The 19,887-nt window shown below is 34.4% G+C and overlaps 3 protein-coding genes across 5 annotated transcripts; all 3 read left to right on the top strand.

Annotated features, from left to right (window-relative positions):
* Positions 1–1,804: 1,804 nt before the first annotated feature.
* Positions 1,805–5,042, top strand: LOC112004067 (putative F-box protein At1g49610). The gene is made up of 3 exons (XM_024036293.2): positions 1,805–2,977; positions 3,707–3,883; positions 4,534–5,042. Exons 1-3 carry the CDS (start codon positions 1,916–1,918, stop codon positions 4,843–4,845), a joined length of 1,551 nt encoding a protein of 516 aa, XP_023892061.1. The 5' UTR covers positions 1,805–1,915; the 3' UTR covers positions 4,846–5,042.
* Positions 5,043–10,211: 5,169 nt separating this feature from the next.
* Positions 10,212–12,257, top strand: LOC136062662 (putative F-box protein At1g49610). Its single transcript, XM_065762002.1, has 2 exons — positions 10,212–11,404; positions 12,111–12,257. The coding sequence occupies exons 1-2, from the start codon at positions 10,349–10,351 to the stop codon at positions 12,153–12,155; spliced, it is 1,101 nt and encodes a 366-aa protein (XP_065618074.1). The 5' UTR covers positions 10,212–10,348; the 3' UTR covers positions 12,156–12,257.
* Positions 12,258–12,518: 261 nt separating this feature from the next.
* LOC136062661 (uncharacterized) lies at positions 12,519–15,541 on the top strand. 3 transcript variants are annotated; one of them, XM_065761998.1, is made up of 4 exons: positions 12,519–12,708; positions 13,052–13,318; positions 14,704–14,959; positions 15,090–15,541. In XM_065761998.1, exons 2-4 carry the CDS (start codon positions 13,311–13,313, stop codon positions 15,141–15,143), a joined length of 318 nt encoding a protein of 105 aa, XP_065618070.1. In that variant the 5' UTR covers positions 12,519–12,708; positions 13,052–13,310; the 3' UTR covers positions 15,144–15,541. The 3 variants fall into 2 exon arrangements, 1 of the variants encoding a protein (XP_065618070.1); XR_010624387.1 differs by lacking the exons at positions 14,704–14,959; positions 15,090–15,541 and adding an exon at positions 13,800–14,689.
* The last annotated feature ends 4,346 nt before the right edge of the window (positions 15,542–19,887 follow it).

Genomic DNA, 19,887 nt, shown 5'->3' on the forward strand with positions numbered 1-19,887 from the left:
TTAATTAATTAGGTAAACACGTGACAAGTATTTATTGGTGGAATATAGAGTGGAGCAGGAAAAGTGTGATAGAAAATTTGGACTCTGCACTAAGCTTCTTCTTACATCCCTTACTCAAACGAATATAATTTGCATAAATTTTATTCTTTTTAAAAGAGAGTTTAATATTCATTTTAAAAATCTACCTTTTTATTATTATTATTATTTTTTATCTTACCTATTCACTCTTCAAAACAATTCATATCATTTTTTTATTTTACAATACATTTTATTAAAATATCAAACTTTTTTTATTTAATTTATTTTATAATTTTTTTTAAATTGTTTCTCTCCCTTCATACAAATCAATCACAATCTATTCTCTATCTTCATCTTTTGACGAAAAGAATAAATAAATAAAAAACCTAACTAAAAAATTAAGAGCATTGTTGTGAATTCTGTTCCATTCCGGCCTGAACGGGTTGAATATTCCATTCCAGTCATGAAACAGGCACGCTAAACTCCCTTGTTCCACCTCGGCTTCAATTCCAGTGAATTTCGGTGCATTCTGGCCATTTCGGACTGTTTCGGCTAATTCTGGCCGAAACTTGAATTTTGGGCGGAACAATGTTACGTTGCATTTGCTTTTTTAACTTTTCTCTCTCTTCATACAAATCAATCACAATCTATTCTCTATCTTCATCTTTTGACGAAAAGAATAAATTTAAAAAAAAAAAAAAACCTAATTGAAAAATAAATAGCATTGTTGTGAATTCTGTTCCGTTCCGTCCGGAATGGGCTGAATATTCCATTCCAGTCATGAAACCGGCACACTAAACTCCCTTGTTCCACCTCGGCTTCAATTCCAATGAATATTCCGGCCATTTTGGACTGTTTCAGCTAATTTCGGCCGAAACTTGAATTTCAGGCGGAAAAATGTTACGCTGCATTTGCATTTTTAACTTTTCTCTTTTACTTGTTTCTCCCGTCCACGTCATATTGTCAGGTATACTACTTTACTTTTTACTCTTCTTCCTCTCATTTTATTGCCTTTTCTTTGCTTCTTTCTCATTTGTCTTTTCTTTACTCTCTGTCTTACGTAGCAATGTTCAATTTTTTATATTTGTTTTCTCTTTCTCTAAAAAATTAAGAACTTATGAAGTTATCATTCATTTTCCTCTCCAGGCACTATAATTTATTATACTATTTTATTTTATTTTAAATATATTTTGACTGTAAAATATATAAGATATTCTATTAATTGATATTAAACTGATATATATATATATATGATATATATATCTTTTTAAAGGAAATGGTATACATTTGATTTTGAATTTTGTATAGTTTTATACAATTAAATGGTGTCTTTTCTTTAAATTGATAATTTTATATTGTATAAGATATATATATATATATATATATATAAATTTTTACGAACTTCGAAACACCTTATAACGGTACACCAAACCGGTAGCAAAATATTTTATTTCACTGGACAAACCGAAACAGAGTCCGAAACAATATTCATAACATTGATAAATAGTACGAGTATATATTTATTATAACAAATTTGTAAATTAATACAATTATATGTTGACTTGGTCTTTTTTAAACAAAATAGGGTAATTTTACAAAGGGTCCGATTAATGTTTGCCCTAAGGGCACACATTAATCTTTCTATTTTTAAAAATATTTTTTCAAAAATTAAAAAAACTGCCATTACTTTTTTTTAATTTTGAAAAAATATTTTTTAAAAAATAGTAACTAATGTATGCCCTACATTAGTAAAATCCTTTTACAAAAAATTGTGATATATATTCATACACAGACTATACCCAAAATGAGTGCTTTACTGCTATTAGGGAGGAAGAATGGAATTTCAGAGAACTGCGAAGTGTCCGCATCTCACCACTCACCATTGAGCTGAGTGAGAATGGAGGAAGAAAGCTATGGTTCTTCTAGCGAAAGAAGCTCAACTTCCAGGGAAGAGAGCGCTCCCTATTCCACTGATAATTCCAGCCATGCTACAAACCCCATGAATTCTGAAGAAGAAGAAGAAGAAGAGGAGTCAAGCTCAAGCGATGATTATCCAAGCAAGCGCCGCAAACATGGACCAATCGTAGAAGAAGAAGATCGAATCAGCACTTTACCTGACTCCATCCTCCTCACCATTCTCTCCTCTTTGTGCACTAAAGACGCTGTCAGAACTGGCGTTTTATCCAAAAGATGGGCCTATCTCTGGACCTTCGTTCCCTCTCTCCGTTTCGCAGATTATTACTTCCGACACGCCGCCGATCGCGCCAATTTTGTGGATAATGTCCTGCTCCTACACAGAGCTTCGAAACTCACAAATTTCTCCGTCGAAGTCGAGTACAGTCCAGAGCTAAAGCCTCGTGTCGATCTTTGGGTTCGTTTCGCCACAACTGCCAAGGTAGACCAACTTAGTCTACTTTTATCATCTTGTTTTTACAAATTGCCCCAGCATCTCTACGCCAATGAGTTTGTTTCTGAGTTGAATTTTAGAGCTTGCGAAATTAAGCCTAATGGGTTGGTACGTTGGAGTTCACTCAAGCGCTTGTGTCTTTGGAATTTGGCTTTGCACCAAGATGTGCTAAATGAAGTGTTATTGGGTAGTCCTAGACTTGAATTCTTGGAATTGCGTAGTTGTAATAAGCTTAATCGGTTGGATATTGTGTCCGAGAGTTTAAAAAAATTGGTGATGGATTCTTATTCTGAAGACTACCCGGAATTGGAAATTGTTGCTCCAAAGATCGAGTCTTTAGAAATTATAGGGGAATTTTATGGTATGAAGAAGTGCCAGATAAAGAACGCTTTGGCATTAGTTGAGGTTAGGGTCGATTTCGAAATAACGATGGAATATGAAGATGAAGAGCAGGAGGAGGATCATTATAAGAACTGTGAAAACGTTGTGAGGGAACTTTTTGAGAGTCTAAATCAAGTCAAGAAACTTATTGTTGGCAGATGGTGTCTCAAGGTTGGTTTTTCTTGATTACTCTATCATTTTTTTTTCTTTTAATTGTTTCCTTTGTCATATGTAACACTTCATCATTTTCTTGATTACTAATGTTGATTTCCATTTGCAGAGACATGACTGTATCTATATTGTATTGTTGGCGGTCCCATTGCTTAGCTGGGCTTCAATATAGAATAATGCACAGTGTCTAGTGCTCTTTTTAGTGACAAGTTATTAATACCAAAAGGAAAAATCATTCTTTAATTTATAAGAGTATTCGAAAATTACCATACTCTCTATTGTGAGTTGGGCTTAGCCAGCACCTAAAAAATTGAGTTTATGGCTTGGTTTTTGTTGTTGTCGGTCTGACTTTTTCTGCCTAACATCTTGATTTTAACATGAGTTGTAGTCAATCAATCATTAAAGGAAATTATAGTATTGGTCCGATTTCATGAGTTGATCTATTGAGTTATATACACTGCTTTTAGTTTCATGATGAGGTGTAGGACACTTGCTTTAGTGCCAAATAATGATTCTTCATGATGATTTGTCAACTATAAATCAAGGTTCCAAAAAGGCCTCTTTTATTTTATTGTCATATAGGATATATTGACATTTATTTAAGTTAGTGTTCTGGAAAACATGTTAGCTAAATTGTTCTCTGGCGATGTATATTACAATTGGTTGTGTGGTTTATTCTATTGTTCACTTTACCTTATTGTGTTCTTCCTTTTACTTTGATGGACGTAGGTTCTGTCTATAATGTCAGTGAAACATCTGTCTTCTCCAGTGTTAAATTGCAAATGTCTAACGATGAAAACAAGCATGGAAAAATGGAATCTTCCTGGCATTGCAAGCCTGCTTCAAAGTTCACCTTATGTGGAGACATTAGTTATAGATATCATATTCTCCAACCACGACTCAGAGGTTTGTTTTTCTTGGTCCGGTTTCCTGGATGTCATATCATAGGAACTTTAATGAAGATAATACTAAAATACAAACAATATATATATATATATAATATAATATAATATAAAATTTAGGTGTCTATGAAGGAAGTAATAAGGGCCATGATTTTAAATAGAATAAAATGAAAGAAAAGAATACATGTAACCCTTCAAGATCATGACACATGGCTAAAAGTGGACATATATCGTAATCTTGACGGGTCCAGTGCACAAAAGCACTAGACCCAATCTTTGCCCATTGATTTGTCACCCTTTACCCCAAAATCCCAAATCAATTATCCATGAAAATAGCCTCAAATACCCCCATGAAAAGCCTAATACTGTGCATGAGTTACTCTTCATTGTCCTGGAACAGCAACCCAAGTTTTAGTCATTACCCTTTGTTGGATTTCCAAATCCTACTATTCCTATTCTCATTAGAAACCCTATAATCCTCATTTCTTACTATTTTCCAGCCATTTTCCTTCCAAAGCCGCCTAACCTTAAATCCTCAAAATCGAAATGTCCAAAGCCAACTCCCTTTTCCTATGCCAACTCCTTTATAATATGACAAGATATCATAATTTAAAAGTCAACTTCAAAATGAGCTAATGTACTTCTATTTTGCAGTTTCTAGACAGAATCTATGATGAAGTGAACCATTGGAAATCAAAAGAGGTTTATTTCAAGTCTTTGCTACAATGCCTCAAGACTGTCAAGATTTTTGGTTTTGGAGAAAGGTTCCACACAAAGGATGTATTCATTTTAGTTGTAGAATTTCTACTTAAGAATGCAAAGGTATTGGAGAAGATGGTTATCACTGAACCATGGATTATGCAAAATGGAATACATAATATGCAACTTAAATTTCTACAATTGTCTCAAAAGCTGTTAAGCTTCCCCGGAATCTCTCCTCATGCAGTGGTTATGTTCCCATTTTAGTAAAATCATTTTAAGTTGTTTGATGCTCTTAAATGATGAAATTCTCATAAATAAATTGTAGTTATGTAGATTAGTCTGGTTCAATGAACTAAAATCTTGCTATGATTTGCTCTAGCTTCCAATTTCATGTACTTAAGTTTTCATTGTGATGTTAAACTTGCTTTAAGATGCTAAATATCAATGGTTATGTTGCTTAAGTTCCATCTCAATTAAAGGCACTTCAACGTGGGTTGTGTTGGCAGAGGAACTAACCAATGCATATCTTTTTGGCTAAATACCAATACATCTCATTATCAATACAAAATGAATCACAATGAAATTAGATTAGCTGGAGGTGCTGCCTGTGCTTGTTGGAAGTCTTGCAGTAGCTGCATTTTCTTTTTTCACTGCTAAGGTAGACCAACTTAGTCTATGTTTATCAGCTCCTCATTTAAACCCTTATGGAAATGATGGATACACATTGCCGCAGCATCTCTGTGCTGATGAGTTTGTTTCTGAATTGGATTTTCATTTCTGCAAAATTAAGCCTAAAGGGTTAGTGGGTTGGAGTTCACTCAAGTTCTTGTGTATTGGGTACACGGCTTTGTCTGAAGATGTGATAAATAAAGTGTTAATGGGCAGTCCTAGACTTGAATTCTTGAAATTACAAAATTTTATTGACTTTAATCGGTTTGATATATTGTCAGAGAGTTTGAGAAAACTGGTGATAGATTCTTGTTATTCGAAATGCCATGAGCCGATAGAATTGGAAATTGTGGCTCCAAAGATTGAGTGTTTGGAAATCCTGGGGAATTTTTATGGTAAGAAGTGTTAGGTAAAAGGACGGGTCAGCATTGGTTGAGGTTAAGCTTGATTTCGAAATATGGATAGATTATGAAGTGACGAGGAGGAGGAAGTTTGTAAGGACAGTGTAGAAGTTGTGAGTGAACTTTTTGAGAATCTGCATCAAGTGAAGAAACTTATTGTTGGCAAATGGCGTCTAAAGGTTGGTTTTTTCAGCAATACTTCATGCTTTTCTTGACTGCTAATGTTGATTACCATTTGCAGAGACATGAATGTATCAACATTATATGATTTGTTGGTAGTCTCATTGCTTTGCTAGGCCCGAAGATAGAATAAAACACAGCATCTGGTGCTCTTTTTAGAGACAAGTTACTGTACAATTTGATTTCGCTTAATATTGTTTGGTTGCGTTAGTTAATACAATTATATAGGTAGTTAAATTCACCTCACTATACCTAAATTTTTCCATTCTTTTAATATATTTCAAGAAGAGAGCGAGTTGATGAAGAGGACCTTCTTTGCATATTCTACTTTTATAGTTGTTCTCTTTTTCTATGTATTTAGGCATGTTTCTAATTAGTGAGATAAGAATTGTATCTCAGCCTGTAATGTATAAAAGAAAAATGGTCATGGTGACATTGACAGTATGATTCTTGAAATGGGAAAATATATAAAACTGCACTTTAAATTCTTCTCTAATAGTGAACTGCCTAGAAGAGCTTGGTATCCAGGGCATTTTTGTTTTCATGTGGTTGTTTGATTTGGAGAATTTTTAGTAACTTATTCTTTTTAGAATTTTAGCCTTGATTTGATGGCAAGTGTTTTCCACAAAAAGGGCGTTGGGTTTGATTTCGGGAGTCATCCTCTTCTATGAATTGATATAATGCTTGTTACCTTAACCTTTCTTAAACCTGCGCAAAAGTGGAAACTCTGTTTATTGAGTAAGACCTTTTTAGTGACTTAATTTTTTTAAGGTGTGTATCACTTTTTGACAATTCCATCTAGTTGGGTTATTTCATATAAGATCTGATACCCCTAGTTATGTTACAGTGGGAATTTGGTGATGGTTTAAGGCTTGTAACCTTCCAAATTTGGTAGCCAGTGAGTATATATAGATCAATGTGCAAGCTAACTATAAATGGTTCTCTTCGTTGATAAGTTGAAAATATTTTTTAACATACTTGTCTTAGTATTTGAGTCACACCTTGTCATAGAAGAAACTAAACTGTATCAGCCCCATGGTTTACTTAGAAAGTAAGAAACAAAATTTCATTCCACGTACGCTCTTGTGGCAACTAATAATTAATGGGACAAATCATGCCATTAGGTTTTTTCTATTTTTCTTTTGTGGCAGCCTGGGAGGACGAGTGTCAAGGAAATTTAAAAAATCCATTCTCTTAGCTATTAATGAAGGAAAATTATTGAATATTTTAGGAGTACCATAAATGCGTACTCCTCTCTCTCTCACGAGTTGTGTCTCACTATTATGTGAGAGAGAGAGAGAGAGAGAGAGAGAGAGAGTTGAGTATACATTTATGATATTCCGAAAGTATTTTATAATTAGTCATTAATGAAGTCCATTTGGCCATTATCCCACCTTTTGCTATGAACTATCAATATTGTTTGTACATGATATGAAAAAGTGTGTGAAAATACGTGTGTTTAAACAACATATTTCAAATTTTTTGAAAATACATATAGGTGAAAAAGTGTATAGAAATACGTGTAATATTGTTTAAAAATTGAAAAACATGTGTTTGAACTCATGTACCAAACGGGGATCATTTGAACTTATCAATGCTAAATTGTCTTACTCGCTGGCTCCTCTCTCTTGATGTTGTAAGGTATTAACAACATCAGAAGTGAGAACTTGGCCATCTCCATTGGCAAAGTTCGTATAAACTTCAGTATCTTTCCTCTTCTATTTGATCTATCTCACCTTTAAAATGCCCAATTTCCAATGGAAATGATTTTTTTTTTCTTCTCAAGCCTTCTTTCCATTTGCTTTAAGATATACCCGTTTATATTTTACAAAGGAAATTACGTTGCAAATTCAAATATGTATCCCCTGACTTAATGTTTATCTGTAGCTGGAGTTTCCCCTAGACTTTACCATTGACAATAACTTTGATCACGAGGGGTACTGGAAATCGCAGAATAGGGCATTTGGGTGTTTGTCTCGGCGTCTCAAGACTGTTGAGATTGTTGGCTTTGAAGCAAAGTGTTTTGGGTTGAAATATTTAATTGGACTTGTACAATTTCCGCTTAAGCATGCAAGGGTGCTTGAGAAGCTAGTTATGTATGGAAAAGCAGAGGCTAGTAATCAAACCCCAACTCTTTTGGAGGCATGCAGATTACTTTAGGTCACTTAACTGTTTTTATCATACCAAAGATCCTCTCCAAAAGTCGTGGTTATGTTCTCCTGGGGATCTATCAGAAGTAGTTCAGAACTCTCATAAACAACAGTTTCATAATTACTATTGCTTCAATTCATGCTTAGAAATTTTCCTTCTTTTAAGAGGACTTTATGACCAAGCTTTTCAATAGCCTACGCTCAAAATGTTGTAATGTAATGTCATCTTCTTGGTATTAAATTTTTAATACAGCATCCAATTCGTGGATATATGTTACAGTGATGCCATTTTCTCTTGTCTAATCTCTTTGCTTTTGAATTTGGAGTAGTTTCATTCAAAGTTCTCTGAACTAAATATCAATCGAACTTTTGGTTTGAAACTTTGAATGGCTTTTGCCTTGTTGAACGGATCAAACAATAAAATGGCTTCAACATACTAGAAAACGTTTGTTTATAGACTTATAATCAAGTGCTATTGTTATTCGTGTAAATGCTTTGATTGGTGTCGGGGATATTTTTGCGACAAGGGCTGAAAATTCGAGAACGGCTCAAATCTCCCCTTGGGTTCTTTAGAAGTGTTTATTGTGGAGAATCAAGCCCAAAATTCTAAATGTATAATGAACAAAAGGCTAATGGTGCTTTGACAAGAGAAAATCAAAATGCTTATAACAAAAGTGCAGAAAACCATAAAAACATAACAGGTCTGAAATTTCGACCCACAGTCACATAGAAGAGGGAATTGAGAGAGGTTGTGAGGAAGAGAGGGAAGGTTCCCCTGTACCCATATTTCCACCCCCAAGCTTTGGAATTGTGAGATTATTGACTGGCTAAATGAAGTTTGGCTCTGAAGTTTTAAGTAAATGAATAAAATGTGGCTGCTCCATTTTGAATCTGATTGGGGCATTTTATATTGAACTTGGGGTGCTCTAAGTGACTAGTTTTTGAGTAATGGAAGAAGCTTTTATCCCCTATGATACTATTTTGGTGCTTTGGCATGGGTTGTTTTTGTTTAGGGAAGAGTTTGGTATGCTTTTAGCATGATTTTGGAAATAAAGTGGGTCTTCTTTAATTGGTTGCCTTTGGTCAGAAATTTCAGACCATTGAGAGGGTCATCTAAGTAAGGGCTAACAGATGGAGTTGGCCAATGGGAGCCAACTATGTTTAAAGGAAAAAAAATGGTTTGGGTAGAAACTTTAGGCCACAGTCACACAGAGCATAAAAGCTGTTTTGGGGTGGAAATTTTGGGTACAATACCTCCTTCATGAGCCTGAGGTACTACTAGTATTCCTTGCCCACTTGGTAGCACGCATGGGCTGAGTTCATGCAAAAGATTTTAAAGGAACCGACCCATACCCTCCAAACCACACTTCTTCAATTTTCCCAATAAGTCGCATGGGCTTGGGTCATGCTTAAAAGAATAAAATATAATATAATACATGAATTGAGCCCACAAGGAAGTCGGGCTTGTTTGAATTGGGCTTGTACGAAATATGTCGCGAAAATGAGTATCAACAATTGGATGATATGAAAAGCTTTAGGAAGAGGGAAATAGAGAATCATTTCTCATCTCAAGGATCCAATTTGGCATTATCGCTAAGTTCCATTTTGATTTCAGTCCCTTTTTTTCAATATGAATGACTACTTAACTTATGTAAACAGTTCACTAACAGTATTAGAGATCGGTTTTTTTTTTTTGGTCAATTGGTAACATGACATGCTGTTCTCCAATTTTTTCAAAAAAAAAAAAAATCTTTTACATGTTATAAAATTGTTTGTTAAAGTATTCTGCCGTAGAATCGTGCTATTTGATTGAAGCATGATTAAGTCTTTAGAACATAAATTTTGGACCAAAACAGATCACCTAAATGCATTTTTTTTTCTCTTTTTGAGAAGAACCTGAATGCAAACTTGGTTATTCACTGAGTATTTGATTATTTGGTGATTATTTGGTACTAAACAAAAAGAGAATTAAGAAGACGATTGTCTTGATTGTTTAAAGAAAAAGAAATAAAGTAAGAAAACAAATCTTCTTATTTTGGTTCCTGTAAGTATACCAAGTCATTTGATGATTGACATTAGAGACATAGATGAATGAGTAATTGATATTTGACACATGAGGAGTCTTGTAATAATCTCGGTATCACATATAAAATTTTATCAATTGCTTTGCATGTATTCTTAATTTAAAGATATTTCTCTATTATTAATTTTTTTTTTCTTTCTGTATACAATACCCAAAATGGTTGTCAAAAAAAAAAAAAAAAAAAACCCAAAATGAGTGCTTAACTGCTAGTGGGGAGGAAGAATAGAATTTCAGAGAACTGAGAAGTGTACGCCTCTCACCATTCACCGTTGAGCTGAGTGAGAATGAAGGAAGAAAGCTACGGTTCTAGCGAAAGAAGCTCAACTTCCAGCGAAGAGAGCGCTCCCTATTCCACTGATAATTCCAGCCATGCTACAAACCCCATGAATTCTGAAGAAGAAGAAGAGTCAAGCTCAAGCGATGATTGTCCAAGCAAGCGCCGCAAACATGGACCAATCGTAGAAGAAGAAGAAGATCGAATCAGCACTTTACCTGACTCCATACTCCTCACCATTCTCTCCTCTTTGTGCACTAAAGACACTGTCAGAACAGGCGTTTTATCCAAAAGATGGGCATATCTCTGGACCTTCGTTCCCTCTCTCCGTTTCACAGATTATTACTTCCGACACGCCGCCGATCGCGCCAATTTTGTGGATAATGTCCTGCTCCTACACAGAGCTTCGAAACTCACAAATTTCTCCGTCGAAGTCGAGTACAATCCAGAGCTAAAGCCTCGTGTCGATCTTTGGGTTCGTTTCGCCACAACTGCCAAGGTAGACCAACTTAGTCTACTTTTATCATCTTGTTTTTACAAATTGCCCCAGCATCTCTACGCCAATGAGTTTGTTTCTGAGTTGAATTTTAGAGCTTGCGAAATTAAGCCTAACGGGTTAGTACGTTGGAGTTCACTCAAGCGCTTGTGTCTTTGGAATTTGGCTTTGCACCAAGATGTGCTAAATAAAGTGTTATTGGGTAGTCCTAGACTTGAATTCTTGGAATTGCGTAATTGTGATAAGTTTAATCGGTTGGATATAGTGTCCGAGAGTTTGAAAAAATTGGTGATGGATTCTTATGATGAAGACTACCCGTTGGAATTGGAAATTGTTGCTCCAAAGATCGAGTCTTTAGAGATTATAGGGGATTTTTATGGTATGAAGAAGTGCCAGATAAAGAACGCTTCGGCATTAGTTGAGGTTAGGGTTGATTTCGTAATAAGGATGGAATATGAAGATGAAGAGCAGGAGGAGGATCACGATAAGAACTGTGAAAACGTTGTGAGGGAACTTTTTGAGAGTCTAAATCAAGTCAAGAAACTTATTGTTGGCAGATGGTGTCTCAAGGTTGGTTTTTCTTGATTACTCTTATCATTTTTTTTTTTCTTTTAATTGTTTCGATTGTCATATGAAACACTTAATGTTTTTCTTGATTGCCAATGTTGATTTCCATTTGCAGAGACATGACTGTATCTAGATTGTATTGTTGGCGGTCCCATTGCTTAGCTAGGCTTGAATATAGAATAATGCACAGCGTCTAGTGCTCTTTTTAGTGACAAGTTACTAATACCAAAGGGAAAAATCATTCTTTAATTTATAAAGAGTATTCGAAAATTACCTTACTCTCTCTATTGTGAGTTGGGTTTTTGTTGTTGTCGGTCTGACTTTTTCTGCCTAACATCTTGATTATAACATGAGTTGTAGTCAATCAATAATTAAAGGAAATTATAGTATTGGTCCGATTTCATGAGTTGATCTATTGAGTTATATACACTGCTTCTAGTTTCATGATGAGGTGTAGCCGTGTAGGACACTTGCTTTCGTGCCAAATAATGATTCTTCATGATGATTTGTCAACTATAAATCAAGGTTCCAAAAAGGCCTCTTTTATTTTATTGTCATATAGGATGTATTGACATTTATTTAAGTTAGCGTTCTGGAAAACATGTTAGCTAAATTGTTCTCTGGCGATGTATATTACAATTGGTCGTGTGGTTTATTCTATTGTTCACTTTACCTCATTGTGTTCTTCCTTTTACTTTGATGGACGTAGGTTCTGTCTATAATGTCAGTGAAACATCTGTCTTCTCCAGTGTGAAATTGCAAATGTCTAACGATGAAAACAAGCATGGAAAAATGGGATCTTCCTGGCATTGCAAGCCTGCTTCAAAATTCGCCTTATGTGGAGACATTGGTTATAGATATCATATTCTCCAACCACGACTTAGAGGTTTGTTTTTCTTGGTCCAATTTCCTGGATGTCATATCATGGGAACTTTAATGAAGATAATACTAAAATATAAACAATATATATATATATATAANCTTTGGCTATTAATAAGGTAACATTTTCTATTTTCTCTTTGTCTTTAGCTAGTAACAATGATAGTTTGAGACTCAAAGCTAAGGTTTTATTAGATTAACCTAAACTTATATACTCTTAATTTGGGAGAATAGGTCTTGACTACTTGTGTACAACTCCATTATTGAAAGAATTGATGATTGATGATTCAGGACTTCTCATAAAAAGTTTCCAAAGAGGAACCAGAGAGAACTGGCACAAGATTTCTCACATCCCCAACATCAAATTGGATTGGAAGTATGTGCAAAGAGATGGTGAACCCCAGTTTCATTCAGACAGTCATTCAGAGGTAACTCTTCTTCCTTTCTTCTTCTTCTTTTATTTTGTTTTATTTTTGCATTGCAAAATATCAATTAAATATAAATATATGGATTGGATTGTAGAAAAAGCCTGGAAGATAGTTTACTCCAACCCTCCTCCACTCAATGCCAATTTCTACGCATGCATTTTTTTATTATTAAATATATCGATTTAATATATAAATATATGGGTTTTGATTAAATTTTATGTTTCCTGTTTATTTTTTGTTTTTATATTATATGGGTTGTTGTGGGTTTTGTTGAATTTGGTATTTTAAACTAAATCTAACTTAATTGATAACTCATATGCTTTTTATTTGGACATGCATGTAGATGGATGATGATCAACACAATGAATTTGGATCAGAAATTAGCGAGGAAGGTGATGTACAAGAAATCAATGACAAAGATGATGTGGTTGAAGTGGACAAGAATCATGAGGAAGATGGGGTTGACTTGACTGAGTGTGTGGCGGATGAACAAGTGGAAGTAGACATTGATGAGGGAGATTTGTGAAGTAGACACATATATATTATAAGACTGGATAATAAGAGCAAGGTGTTGAAGTGGACAAAAATTTTGAAGACTACAAATGAGGATGTAAGTAACATTCCCCTTTTACTTGTGTGGGAATAATTATATAGTCATTCAGCAAAAAAGAAAAAAGAAAAGTATTGATGATATAGTCATTAAAACTATAGTAACTGTTTATTTATTGGTTTTAATTACGGTTTCTTCTTTCTAGATATTCATAACCGTTATTTATCTACAATCACCATAAAATGATTTATTTTATTTTATTTTTTATTTGGTTGTGATCCTTTTTGGTCTAATATGTTCTCGGTTATAAATAAGAGTCTTGATTTTTGGGCATGTAATCCACACTAACTAGAAACCAGCTAGTGTAATGCCTTTAGTTGATTCTTCTTATTCATTTACGACTTAATATGATATATCAATATGGATCTTGAGGATTTCATTGATTTTTTTTTTTTTTTTTTTTTTGAAATGGATTTCATTGATTTTGAGTATTAGACTAATCCAACATAACTCATTATATGTTGTTCTTTTGGGCATGTAGTTGGTGGATAACAGAAATTGTGGACCTGGTTTTATGAGTGGCTTTGGCTCTCTTTCTTTTGCTTCATTTCTTCACTCTTGCCTCCAAATCAAAACAAATAAACCCTCCCTCCTACCATCTCTATTGCCACACTCTTCAAGTTTGTAATTTTACTTATTCCAAATCCTCTTATTGTAAATAATATGATCCTAATTTCAAATCCATGTTTTCATCATACATAGCATATTACTTGATCATAGCAGTGAAGTGAAACTAAGTGGTGGAAGAGCTTGGCATACAGATGATCTTCATATCTTAATGACAACAACATCTAGTCCCCACAATATTGTTTTTTGTTGCAGTTGGAAATTATGTAAGTAGGTAGATCTTAAACCCATTTAATCACTATGAATATTTGTATCTTAATAGTTGTCAATTCAATTTTTTTAATGAAAATTATGACATACAAGTGAAGTGAATATTGATTCTTTTTGAATTAATCTCTTATTTTTGTGATAACGTTTGACTAGTTTCAATGAAATTGCGCAGTTTGATTGTTGGTAAAACAAGGTACTTTTTTCACATATGAATGAACGAAATGATTATTTCCCAAATATGTTCAGTAAAAGAATCCCATCACTGTTTCTCCATGCCTAACTGCAATGAACTTTTGAGATTGTCTATAACACTTAGCTAGAACTCAAATTCTATAACACTTAATGGCCTGCTAGTTTATAAAATCTTTAACACTACATGGGGATGATATGTTGGGTGTTTTTGACTAGAGAGGATGTTGAACTTGTAGGGAAGGTTTTGAGGAAGTATGGGAGTGGGATTTGTCTAGGTTAGTGATTTGTAGCCAACTGTTAAGTGCCCCATCCCTAACTGATTTTATCCCCATGAATATAATTGTGTGGAATTGCAGAGGTGCTCGTAAGCCCTCATTTCAAAGGCATGTTGGTGAGCTGGTTCGGAACCATAATCCAACAATGTTGGTAGTAATGGAGACACATGTTGGGGGTAGTAGGGCAAAGAAGATTTCTGACAGACTGCCTTTTGATGGCTCAGTGCACACGGATACCATTGGATATGCCAGTGGGCTATGGTTGTTGTGGGACTCAGATAGAGTGGATGTCACGCCTTTGGCTAATACCGAGCAGGAAATTCATGCTATAGTTAAGGTACAGAACTCTAATTCTAGCTGGCTCTTTACTGCTGTGTATGCTAGTCCTAGAACGGCTGAAAGAATTATTTTTTGGAATAACCTTATTAAAACTGCTAAGTTGCATGATATGCCATGGGTTTTGGCAGGTAATTTCAATGAACCACTTACGGAGGAGGATAAATTCAGGGGAAGAGCAGTGAGTGTTAATAGGTCACTTTTATTTAAAGAGTGTTTGGATAAATGTAACATGATTGACATAGGGTTTTCAGGGCCCCGTTTCACTTGGACAAACAGAAGGGAGTTCCAAGCACTAATCCAAGAAAGAATAAACAGGGTATTTGTGAATCCTAGTTGGTGCGTATTGTATTCGGAAGCTGGAGTTGTCCATCTCACCTGATGCCACTCTGATCACTACCCTATTCTATTGGAGATGCAGCCGAGAACAATCATGGGAAAAAAAAGGCCTTTTAGATTTCAAATCTGCTGGCTGTCAGAGCCATCTTTCCCATCTATTGTGACTCATGCCTGAAGAGACTCTCCCACCTCAAAAAAAGGCCTTTTAGATTTCATGTTATTTCATGAATTTGATATAAGTCTTATGGTGAGGTTGATGTCCATTTGGATTTTTTTTTTTTTTTCGGTAACTTATTTGCATAACATGAAATAAAAAGTTAAAAGTTGGCTTATTTCCAAAAAATTGAAACTTAAATTATTTGAAATAAAAATGAGACAAAAAGTAGTGTGAGACTCATAAACAGTATATAAAATAAGTAAAAAATTAGCTTAAAATCAAATTCCAAACACACACGATGTTTGATGAAGACTAATGTTAGAAAAACAAGTTGACTTATTTGAAAGGGGAAAAAAGTTAGTTTATTGTTTGCGTAAAGAAACTTTTTATCTCACATTTAAGCAAATAAGCCATGCCAAATACTAAATGCAATTCTCCAATCTAACACTAGTGTTAGATGCTAAGTGGGGATTTTTTTTATAAAAAAAAAATTGTTGTAAGTGTGCTAGGAGGGATTCGAACCAAGGTCTTCTTTATAAGGCAAACCAGGTAATGTTATTGAATAAGGTTCTTAGTAAGTGGGGAACTATCCTAGATGCTTTAAGGTTTCATCTTTGTATTTTTTTTGCTAATTTTTCAAAACTTTTTGAACACTTGATTATTCTCTTGAGTGTGCATAATTCGCTTATCCCACATACTCTGCGTTATTATTGGGAAGAATTTGTTGGAGTGGCCCCTATTGAGATTTCTTGCTGTGAAATTTTTGTTAGAATAAAAAATTATCACCCATGAAGAAAGTATTTTAATAAATACTTTGTAGCAAAATCTCACCACACTCAAATAGAATGCACTAAATATTCTCAATAAAAGAGAGTTTTATTAGTACTTATAGCAATATACACATCACTCTTTACTTCTCTATTTCCTTACACTTGCATTTACTTTCTAGCTTATGCACTTATTGGATACTTTGACGCATAACAGTCTTGGTGCGGGCTGCAAGAGTAGTACCAAATCAAGGCAAACTCTAAATACTAGATATGACCTCTTTTTTTTTTTGAGAAACTTTTTTTTTTTTAATACAAGATAGAAATTCTATTTTAGCATAATCTAAGTATATATATGTGCGAAACTCTCTCCTAGAAATTTGAACCCCGGCCCTTACCCTTTACACACCATGACTTTTAATAACCTAATGAAATGTTCTAAGATTTTACCTCTCATTTAATGCCTCTGTTATGCAAATCATCAGCCAGTAAAATATAATAATGGTAAAAAAAATGTTATAAATGAGATCATGAAAAAACTAATTAGTCACTATTATTATGGAATGCATGTCTTAGTTTTTTATGCATCTAAGGAAATGAAATGTATAGAGTTTAATTATTAAGGTATATGTAAAGATTCACATTTAAAAAAAAAAAAGGTATTTTTCAAAAAAAAAAATATGTAAGGTTTTTATTAACTTGGAAGACAATTACCAATTGTTAATAACAACAATAGTCGCTACTCTATAAATCACACACTGACACAGATCACTATATTTACTACCCTAAACAACTTATAAATTACAACCCCTGAAAGAGAATCGCCAAATTTTTTAGACAACATCAAAATAAGGTATCAGAATTTTAATTTTTAACTTTCATAGAAAAAAATATTACCCACATTATTTCAACCTTTATGGAAAAGAAGGTTTACAAGTAGAATGCAAAATGTGTTTAATTGACTTAGAGATATAAAAATTAGTCAGCCCACTATGGTAAATTCAAGGTTACAAAATTTAAATAAAACAATTCTACAATAATAAAAAAATTATTTTGCAATGAATATGATTATGAAATGCATTACTCTTCATTAAATTAGTTCAAATGACAAAATAATAATAATAATAATAATAATGAGACCATGTCTAGTTTGTATAATAAGAATGAATAAAGGCAGCCACTACATAACCATATTTTATAAGCCTGCTTTAGTTCCACTTAAAAACCTTAACTCTCCAGGTTGCATAGCTATATTTCACCCCCAAAACCAACATGTTGCACCATCTCTGACCTCAAGCAGAACTGCTCAAGAATAAATCTATTTTTAAATTGCAACTCCCACCTAGTCCATCTTCCGTCGAGCCTCTGATCAAGCTACCGCTCCAACAAGAGCAACATGAAGGCCCTATGCCGTTCTGTGAAACTACAACCAATCTTTATGGAAGTCAAATAGCTATCTCTTCATTCCCATTATTTCTGTCCATAACTTAAAATTTTATTTCACTACTCTTGCATTGGAAACTGGCAATTCATGGTAATTTGTGCGTACGAATAGTAAATAAAATTTTTTAACTAAAGAATTATGAATAAAACAGCCAAACCAGAAGGTAGCGGCATAAAGGATATCAATTTCAAAGAGGGTCAAATCAAATTAACAAAAATAACAGCTATTACTGATGCACAGCACCTCCCCATCTGTATCAGGAAAAAGTAAAAAATTTTGTGCTTAACGGCACTACAAAAAACTGGGTCTATAGCCGCGTTTCAAAAACGCGGCTATAGACCCCAAAAACGCGGCTACAGGATGGAGCCGCGTTTGTAAACGCGGCCTAAGTACCGCGGCTCCAGAACTAAGGCCGCGTTTTTCAAAAACGCGGCTACAGGTCAGACCTATAGCCGCGTTTTTGTAAAACGCGGCTATAGGTGGACCTGTAGCCGCGTTTTTTCCTCTGGCACAGGAAACCGGCCCTGCATACCTATGGCCGCGTTTTCTAAAAAACGCGGCTACAGGGAGGGCTGAGCCGCGTTTCAAAACGCGGCCATAGGCCCCACTGGAGCCGCGTTTTAAAAACGCGGCTGTAGGTTTCACTGCTGCTGTTTCAGTGCCGTTTCAGTGACGTTTTGAGCAAGCTATAGCCGCGTTTTTAAAAACGCGGCTATAGCTTTTTCTTTTTTTTTTTCCACCCCCTACCTAAATAACTGCTTCCTGCCATATACATATATACAACCTGTTACATCCCAACATCACAGGTCCATGACCAGGTTCCCAACAGCACATCAAGCAATTGATAATATTTGCTTGCAAGCAATTGCAATACTAAGGCATCACAACACTAAGGCAGCAAGCAACAACACTAAGGCATCACAAAAGATATATATAAATGTTTGGACATCACAAAAAATATACAAAGAGCTGAAAGTTTCCTTTATTATATGCAGTTCAAGTCAGGCATGTAATGAAGCCATGAAAGTTTCCATTACTCACTCCCTATAGTTATACTGGTTTATGTTTTAATGTCCATCTCATATAGAGTGTTATTTCATTGAAAATTTTAAATCTAACAGTTAATAGAACTTTAGGTTTATAATATTTAATATAAATTATAGAAAAAAATCCATTCCAATCCAAGAGTATTCTCAATCATAAACTACACGAAAATAAAGGTGAGTGACTCTTGCTAGAATTTAAAAACAAGCCACTTGTCATGCTCATGCGCCCTTACTTTCTAAGTTATGTAATAATAACTAATAATAAATAATGGATTGGAAAAAGTACCTAATGGTTACTGCTTCATCAACCAACGACTGAGACTTCTTAGAAGGTGCTGTGTATCCTGGCTCATATTGCTGCAAAAATTCACATTTTCATTGTCATTAATAATGGAAAACTTGTCATGTCTCTACTTATAAAAGCTATGGATATTGACAACAATTAAAAAAAAAAAAAAATGTATGTAGTTTTTTTCAGTCTACCAAATGAAAACCATTAGCCTTGATTTAATTAGGTTACACCAAAGGAGATTACTATGAAACATTATTGTGTATGCTCTGTTTTGAAAAATAGGACAGTTGGGATTTTTTTTATTTGTTGGTGGGAAGGGAGGAGGGGGTTGTTACATGTTCGCTTGAGCCTTGAGTAGTATACATAGTTGCATATTGACCCCCCACCCCCACCCCCTCTCATGACACAAGTATGGCAGTGACCTTAATGAATTTAACACATTATGGCCTTTATATGAGGTAAAAGAGCTCTAACTTCATTCTTAAAGACTTAGAGCACAACACACAAAAGTTGCTTTTCCTTGTATTCTAATTTATTTTTTGAGGCCTTAAAATACACACAAAGAAAGATCCTTGACTGATTTTATGCATCAAATCAATTCAGTGCTTAGCATTCACATTCCATAGAGGAATTTTTTTGCCAGTAAGGTACCTCTAACTTCATGCGTAACAACAAAAAAGATATGCAATGAATACTTATACATGATTTTTTTGTAATGGAAGTACATAAGATGATTCAAGACACCATAAGAAGAAAAATCAGTTGCTACAAAGAAATCATATTACAAAATGACCCAGTAAACACTTGTCAACACCCTCAAATAAACTATCCAAATTAAATACAATCTAGAAATAGGGGAAACCAACTTTTTAAAGAAGACGGAA

Source organism: Quercus suber, unplaced genomic scaffold (assembly GCF_002906115.3).
Source record: "Quercus suber isolate HL8 unplaced genomic scaffold, Cork oak 2.0 scaffold_437, whole genome shotgun sequence".
In the NCBI taxonomy this organism is placed as follows: Eukaryota; Viridiplantae; Streptophyta; class Magnoliopsida; order Fagales; family Fagaceae; genus Quercus; species Quercus suber.